Source organism: Stegastes partitus, unplaced genomic scaffold, assembly GCF_000690725.1.
Source record: "Stegastes partitus isolate 25-593 unplaced genomic scaffold, Stegastes_partitus-1.0.2 Scaffold352, whole genome shotgun sequence".
Taxonomy (NCBI): domain Eukaryota; kingdom Metazoa; phylum Chordata; class Actinopteri; family Pomacentridae; genus Stegastes; species Stegastes partitus.
Window position 1 is genome coordinate 411,990 of NW_007578083.1, and position 8,770 is coordinate 420,759.

The following is an 8,770-nucleotide window of genomic DNA, read 5'->3' on the forward strand; positions in this document are numbered from 1 at the left end:
TGAAGTTAGGAAAGGTAAAGGGAGGACGGAGGTTTCCTCAACAGCCTCACTCAGAAAGTTTCAGTCGAGTTTTGTGGAATAAATTCTATATGTGTATATAATGTGTATATATAATATATATATATATGATGAAGTAATGTTTAGAAGACACCAAAACCAGCAGTAACCTACATACAAGTACTGTTTGTGTTCAGCACCTGATGCGGCTCGTTCTCCATTACACTAGTGGGTTACACTGTTGGGTTACACTCTTCTACTTCATTACCACCAACACACACATACAGTTTGTTTCACCACCATCCTCCTGCCAGAAATACCGCACAGCAATAGATGAGGATTAATCCGCAGCTGAAAGTAGTCCACGGTAAATGCACTGCCTGATAGAAACTATGTATTTGTCAGTTATTTAGGTAGAGAAGTCAGAAAGGGACGAGAGACGGACGAACATGTTGTTATTGATGGTAAGAAAAATGCAAAGCGTCGCTAACCTTTAGCCTGAAAGCAAACCAAACGGACTCCCGAGTGTGGTGCACATGTGGGTCAGAAAATGACACGAGCTCGGAGCAAAAAGTACATTTGAAAGGTCAGAAAACGGCTATTAAGTGAGAACAATGAGAGAAAAACTGTCCTGAGATTGAAGAATATAGATTTTACAATGTTCAATGTGCGTTTTGCAGAAGTTCAGTCTCCTATCTATGTTCTTTTGTTTTGTATTTTTGCGACAAAAAAAAAAATCTAATTGTGGTAAACTAAAGCTGCCTTCCTTCATATTCAGCTTGAAGCAGAAGAAACTGTCTTTTGTGAGTGAATACAAACTGCTGCATCACCAAAAAACAAAACCATTTAAAGTAAAAACGGACAAACAAGTCCTTAAAAATCCGAGCAAGAACATAAAATGCTGTTTATTTCCCCCCAGTGCAGACTGTTTGTCTGTGAAATGAGGAAAACTGTTTTCCTTCGCTATCTTGCCATCGATTGAGTCATTGCATCCAGATTTCAAATTAAATCTGTAGTTTGCTGCTGACCTTTCAAAGCTTCTCCAATCAGATTACAGCAGATTACAAAAACTTGTCTGTGTCTGAGTTTCCGGAAAACAAAATTAATAAGTATTTGAGCGAGACAGAAATATTAAGAAAAACCGCCTTTCATCTCAACTTCAGCACGCGACGGTGAAGCTCTGTGCAAACAAAGGCTTTTAAAGGTTCGTTTTTAGTTGCTTTCGGGGCTTCGTATGCGCACGAGAAGAGAGAAGAGAAGCAGGAGTAGAAACCGACAGGAGGAAAGTACCTAACAGGCTGAGACTTCGGCGGGGAGGCGGGGGAGGCGTGGGAGGGTGAGGCGTGTTCGCCCCTCGTCGCGAAATGTCCACGTCCACCAGAGAAACAGTCTCACCTGAGAAGCAGCAGATAAGAGAAAAGGTGAGGAAAAGAAGATGCAGACAATGTAAGAAGAAAGTGCAACAAGCTCTGGTTAGTGTGTCTGTGGTGGTTTGGTCTGTGCTGCAGAGTGCCATTAAAGCTGCACCAGGCAGGATGTTTATGGAAAATTACACCCAGCTAATCAGCCTAAATCACTGCAATAAAGAAGAACATCCCATCCCCGCTAATTGAGATGCTGCAGAGTCACTGTTTACCAAAGTAAGAGTCTGCAGTCGGGGATGGTTACTGGCAGGCAAAGAAACAAAATCAAACGCAAATCCCCACCGTCTCCTAAAAAGCAGAGATAGCTGGACTCACCCACATGAAATCTCAGCCTCTATCATCTCTCTAGTCGCCTCTTTGGTTGTGAAACATCACAGACTAGCCGAGTTGGTAAACATGAGCGTGTCATGCGCGGGACTTGTGGGTTTTGAAATCCCAAAAACAACCTCACCCTCGCTGCTTTATGGCCGCCAATGTGAAGTGTTGCCGGGTGCAGCTTTAATGTTTCTGTGTAATTGGTGCTTGTGAAGCATGTGTTCATTAAACTCCAAAGACCCTCAGCAAAACTTACATCTATGAGTAATGTGGGACACCAGGACGCACCTCTGAGCCCCGTGGACTGATTGTGAACCAGTTTTTATGAAGTCAGCAAAATATTTTTTGCCTACAAACCTTCTCGCCCCTCGTACTCCACGAACCTTTTGTGCTAAATCCTACCTTCTATCATCTGGTGCACCCGTTATGTGGAGCGTTTTATTGCTGAATTCAAACATGCGTAGATAGATGGAGTTATCATGACAAACTTTAAACTCTGAGCACTTCATCCTCTGATAAAGTCTGAGAATAGGAAAGTAAATACAAGTTTACAGAAAGGATCATTTTGACTTTTATAGAGAAACATCTTAGCACAAACATAATCCAACACAAGTCACCGCAGAATGCACAACTGAAACCTTAAAAGTGGCGCGTTAGGGAGTCGAGTCTCTCTCCATAAAGCAACAGCGAATCAGCCTTTAAACATCCATCCATCATCTACACACTGCTTAATCCTCACTGGGGTGGTGGGGGGCTGGAGTCTATCCCAGCTGACTCAGGGTGAAGGCAGGTTCACCTGGACAGGTAACCAGTCTATCACAGGGCTACACTTAGAGACAGACAACCAAGCACACTCACATTCACACCTACGGACAATTTACAATCACCAATTAACCTCAGCATGTTTTGGACCTTATGAGAGGAAGCCAGAGAACCCAGAGGAAACCCACGCTGCACGGGGAGAACATGCAGAAAGATCCCGGGTGTCCTCACCGGGACGCGAACCGGTGACCTTCTAGCTGCGAGGCAACGGTGCTGATCACCTTGCAGCCCCAAATTCATTACAGGAATCTAATAATGAAAACACGTTGTGGTTCATGGTGGCACACTTGCAGTCTGCTTTCATCTCATATCTCTGTTTATCACGTTTATTTTGACTCAGTGTCACATCCTGCTGCCCCACATTCACACTACAGAGCTAAATGAGGATTAAAATAGTTCCCAACAAGTGTGCAACTTATTCCTGTCTGTGTAGTGCGCACTTAAAACTACAAGGGACAAATGCTTTAGGAAATTATTTAACTGCTTAAAAAAGGAAAATATATGTGAGATCTTTTTTTGTACATCTTCAGGAAGAGCTGATAGGCTTTGAGCTGAGAGCACAAACCTGTACATCATGAAACAGTTTGGGGACGAGTTGTTTGTCTCAGTGAAGAGCAGTGTCCAGGACACATTTAGCTTCACTTAGTGCAAAGGAAGCAACAGAAAGAGTTGGAATGCAGCCCTTTTTACAGCACATTTGAAGCTTCTCCATTTTCTGGGTTACCAGGGTAACAAGTCCTGGCCTATGATTGGCTGAAAGCAATAACAACAAAGCAGTAAATACAGTCGTCCTCAAATGTATTTCCATTAAAGAAAAGTCAAAACTCACAATAGTCACTCAAATAACTAGAAACTGAAAAAAGTAATAATAAATAAAAAAAAATCTGTTAAATTATAATTTAGTGAAATGAGACGTTGCTTTTGAATTGTGGTTGAAAAGAATAATTTTTCAAAAACAAAACTGGACAAATGAGAGCACTTTGCTGATGAGCAGGTGAGCAGTGGTCCAGAATACCTGTCAACAGGTGCAGAAGTCTGACTGAGAGTTACAGGAAACACCTGATGGCAGTGATTGGCTCAGAGGGTTGTTCAGCTACATATTAGTTCACGGCTCCCATCAGGCTGATTTGCTTCTTTTTTTAAAGTATATTCCTGTTGAACCACAATTCAAAAGCAATGTCATGATGTTCATTACATTTTTATTTATCGCTACTTTTATCAATTTCTGCTTATTTCAGTGACGGCTGTTTGTTTTCCTTCTTTTTATTGGGAGGGTGTGAATACATTTGAGAACGACTGTAGAATTGCTATAGAGCCAACTCTGGGCCCCTGAGCAGTTGCCTACTGAGCCTCGCGTGAAACACATCCTTTCAAACACAGCAGCAGCTCTGACATATTTGCTTTGAACAAGTCAACACTTAGAAGCATCATGAAACCTGCAAGTGTTATCATGTAACCCATCATTTATAACTGTCAGCCCTGAGATGTAATTACCCGGCTGAAAATTAGAGACAGACTCTGTCTCACAGAATGAAAAGTTTCAGTTTGTCCAAATGAAGCACAGGTTTATATAAACCCCGTAGCAAAGGGCATCTCTGTTTTATGTTATTCCCCGGCTTGAGTGACGCGAGTAGCAATTTTCGGTAATTCACGAGATGAATCTTAAAATCTTGCAGGCCCTGCATGTACACACATGTTATCAGTCATTCTGACAAATTACACCTCTGCTCAGGTTAATGTTAGGTGGAGCTACGCTGGAAATTACGGGTCATCACCAAACCCTGGGCAAAAATGAAGCGTAATTGGTCTCGTCCTCACAGGTGCAAAAACAGTAGCGGGGAAAACTGGGCCTGTACGAGTCCATAGATTCTGATGAGGAGTTCTGATCAGACAAATCTAGAGGAGCCACCTGTGTGGGTGGACGACGGGTGTGCCGGGACTTTTAAATGCAAACCAGCAGCTGTCACATAAATCAGAAATGTGGAGAAGTAAATACCGAAAAAGGAAAATACCTTAAAGATGCGCTTCTCAAGCAAATACATTTCATTTCTTTTAATAGTTTTTGGTGCCCGTGGTGTCGACATTTCTGAGTCATACTGGGGAGCACCACAGAACAACTCATGAAAACAGTGACATTTATTTAGGTGTATTTAAAACATTGAAGCATTCAGCAGCTGATGATAGTTTGACCTGTTTTCATTTCTAATGTAGTGTTTCAGCATCCACATTGAAACTTTTTTTTTGCTGCGCGATACTAAAAGAAAACTCACAGGCTTCTAATTTTACACGACTGATCGACGTGAGAAGTCTGATAGAACATCATTTACCACAATTTCTTGGATTCACTGAGCTTTCATTCTAACTGTATTTAGATTTGCATCGAGTCAATCACCACAGTCTTGCTGCTTCCTGTGTTTTTTCATATTATAATATGCATCACAGGAAAACAAAATATCACAACGTCCTTTTTGTCCCAGCACTGATTTCTAACACTCCTATCTAATGTTACTTAACGTAAATTGACTGCACCAGTGTTTATGTGTGAATGTAAATATGGCCAAATATTATGTCTCAAGCTGATTCACGGGCTGCAGGGTGGCGCCGTGGTTAGCACCGTTGCTTCGCAGCTAGAAGGTCGCCGGTTCGCGTCCCGGTGAGGACACCCGGGATCTTTCTGTGTGGAGTCTCCATGTTCTGTGTGGGTTCTCTCCGGGTTCTCCGGCTTCTTCCCACAGTCCAGAAACATGCTGAGGTTAATTGGTGATTGTAAATTGTCCGTAGGTGTGAATGTGAGTGTGCTTGGTTGTCTGTCTCTAAGTGTAGCCCTGTGATAGACTGGTTACCTGTCCAGGTGAACCTGCCTTCACCCTGAGTCAGCTGGGATAGACTCCAGCCCCCCTAGTGAGGATGAAGCGGTGTATAGATGATGGATGGATGTTATTCTATTGCGTATTTCATATATTGACCGTGTGCTCTCTCGTGTGAAGGTTTGTGTCCCGTCCTCTCCTGTTTGTGTTCAGGACTCCAGCTTGACCCCTGACGCCTCGGAGTGCACAGGAGGTCTTGTCTTGTCTCTCGACGGCCCGCACAGATCATTCTTTCTTCTCATTAGTGGAACAGTTACACAAAACCATGAGAAACTGACCCCCACCTTTATTTTCTCTGTCGGGGAGGGGTATGAGAAGCAAACTTCCCCATGAGGTTGAGTGTAACTTTAAACCTTTGGATCTGACTGACAACTAGCTCTTTGTGAATTTACTTTTGGTAGAATTTCCACAATTATTTGATTATTTGTTGCTTTTCTCTGTTTCACGTGAGAGAATTTTGGGTTGGCTGTTGATTGGACAAAAATAAGTAAATTCAGGATGTGGTGGTGGGTGCATTGTCAGACAGACGAGTGATTATCTGATTATCAAATAAACTTGTGGAGAGTTTCAGAGGGAAAAGTGTGTCACAGCCAAAGCAGCTCTTACCGGTGAAAGCAGACAGGGAGGCAGAGAGGGAGGCAGGGGAGAAGGCACTGTGGGCCCTGGTCAGTCTGGGCTGGCTGTGGCTGCAGGACAGATGTGAGAGGAAGAAGAACATGAGAAGAGAGCGCAGAAGAATTATTAGTAGAGCAGCTGCAGAGGTTCAGAAAATGAGCTTTTAAAGTGTGAGGCTGTGCAGTTTGGGGTCCTGCAGCTTTCCTTCTTTTTTAACTTTTCCCGTTTGATGCTCTTAGCGCTGGCACTCAAGATTTCGATGTTTTTTTAATCATACGCTTCCTTCAGCGTGCTGCCGTGAATAATGACTAAGCAGTGAGGAGGATGGAGGGTGACAAGTCACAAAGGTTTGAGAAATCTCTGCATCTAATAACATGCGGCGCCAAAAAGTTGTGAAAGAGAAAGCTGCCGGCTGAAAGAGCTAATTCAAGCCTTTAGAAAACTCTGATTGTCCCACTCACAAGAACAATTAGAAGTCGATGGCAGAGTGGCAAAAATTTGGAAAGGCATTCACATGTCTGGACTATGAATGAGTCTTCATCAGAGCACAAAACAGTGACTGGATTCTAAATGTGTTGCTGCTTTAAAGAGAGTCAATGTGGACTTCAAATGTGCAGATTTTTTGCTTTTTGTCCTCAAAGTTCCTGACCCAGATCTTGTAAAAGGTCAATTTGTGAAACTTTGGCTTTGTTCACCAGTATTGATCTCGACAAGTGTGTGGGAGGAAAGATAAGGGCGATGTGGAAGCTGTTTCCTTTTTAGGTTATCAGGCATTCAGCCTTTCTGAAAATGTGTCTGTGATCGTGTCCCTGAATCCCCCCTTGGTTTTCCATGCAGCAGCAGCAGCAGCAGCAGCAGCCAAGCAACATGGGCTTGATCTTCCCTTTAATATGAATGAGGAAGGATAATTGCCTCGAGTCTTGGTGTGTGTTGGCTGCTCACCTGTCTGCGTCCTGCTCAGCTCCGGCTGAACTCGCCATGTCCACCAGACTCCCGGCAGAAGATACTGAGTAGGTCACTGATGGCCTCTTGTCCAGGAGGTGACTGGAGCCGCTGCAGCTTTTAGTCCGGAACAGTTTGCTCAGTCGGATCTTTAACGAGCCCTTTTTGGACTTCCCTGGAACTTTGAGCGTCTTTTCTCCACCCGCGGCCCGGCCTGTGGGAGTCCGAGGCGCGCTGGCGCACCGCTCCGGCCGCCTTCTGGGTGTCGACGCCTGGCTCGGGTTCGGGCTCGTGGCCCAGGGTGAGCTCTGGACCGGTGTAGGCGACGGTGACTTGGCTGGAACGTGACTGACAACCTCTGGGTTCCCAGAGCTTACCTGCGACATCCGGCTGGAGAAGTTCCCGTGGAGGCTGCACACCTGCGCGCCCAGGTGCGCCGCTGCCGCCGCTTCGCTCGCCGCCGGGGCCATCTCCTCCACCTGCCTCCTCAGCTCCACCTGGAAACTGCTGATGGAGAAAGCTCCGGACATTTTCTGAACTATCTCTCTTTTCCTGTTTAGCAAAAACTCGCGGCGTCCGTTCTCGTCGTCCGTCTCGTCCTCCGGGCACTCGTCCATGCCCAGGCCGTCCACGTCCGCGCTCCCCAGCCCCTCCAGCACCAACAAAGCGTCGCTCGTCTCTGTCGGGTCATCGCCGGGCTCGACTCCCCCTCCTCCCGGCCCGTGTGCACCCTGACACGAACACTGCGGGAGCTCCCCTGCTTTGAACAGCATCTTGGGTACCGCACCGACCCCGAGCTCTCCGAACCGCCGGGCCAGCTCGAACACGGCTCCCTCTCTGTCCCTAGTGGCGCATCCCCATTTAGAGTCGATCACGGTCAGAGGGTTGGATCTCTCCGACAACACGGGCCACTCGGGCGGGGTGCTGATGAGTCGATGCCGGCGGCACAGCTCCGCAGCTCCCTGCATCTCTGCAGATACAGAGACTGGCGGATGCGCTCCCCATGTCCGGTCCAGCAGGTTCTGCTGCTGCTGCTGGACGTCTCTGGGACTCAGGCTGTTGTTATTGACAGCTGGGCCGGAGCAGCCAGAGCCCGGGCTCTGCTCCAGAGCATCCCTCGGCTGATTCCGACGGTCTAATTCTAAAATCCCCTCTCCGTTCCGCATTATATTGGAGAAGACGAGCAGCTGAGGCCGTAGGCCGGGGCTGGGAGCGAAGTCGAAGCCCTGGGCCTCCATGGAGCTCTGCGGCGGGGGAGGCGCAGACAGCGGGGCTCGGCTCTCCGTCACCCCGGTGTCAGGTGCAGCCGTGCCCTCGCCGCTCGGCTGGGCTTTGTTCAGGTGGCTGCTGGGATGCTCGAGGCCCGCCGTCGGATCTCGGCTGATATCCAAACCCGCTTTGACGCCGCTGTGAGCCAGGACCTCCTTCCCCAGCCCTGCCACCACTCCTCCCGGCGGCAGATTCCCGTTTTCTGCGTCCAAGCGGTCATCCTCGGCCGCGGAAACCAGGCGCATCAACACGAAATCGGGCGACATATCTTGAGCGTTGTTCATAATTATTCGTCAGGATCTCGAAGTGAGGACAGGCGATCTGCTCTTCACATAGCTAACCGCGGAGATCTCGTTCCTATAATAAAGAAAGGGCCAAGCCGCTGCTGCCTCCCATAAATAGGCTATGAGCGAAAACGCCAAAAAATATATCGGGCGATTTTTTCATCCTCCTCCCCTACGACAGCACCGCATCCATCTGTCAAATATCGGGGAAATGAGTGCAGTTGGCTCCCGGCAG

At 46.9% G+C, this 8,770-nt stretch overlaps 1 protein-coding gene across 1 annotated transcript in view; it reads right to left on the bottom strand.

The window, feature by feature from the left end:
* socs7 (suppressor of cytokine signaling 7) overlaps nt 1-8,535 on the bottom strand; it is a 23,288-nt gene extending 14,753 nt beyond the window's left edge. Inside the window, exons 1-3 of the mRNA XM_008284249.1 lie at nt 6,983-8,535; nt 6,032-6,111; nt 1,288-1,392 (exon numbers count right to left, since the gene is read on the bottom strand). Of these exons, the coding sequence (XP_008282471.1) occupies nt 1,288-1,392; nt 6,032-6,111; nt 6,983-8,535 (1,738 nt within the window). The remainder of the gene's footprint in view (nt 1-1,287; nt 1,393-6,031; nt 6,112-6,982) is intronic.
* Between the last annotated feature and the right edge of the window lie 235 nt (nt 8,536-8,770).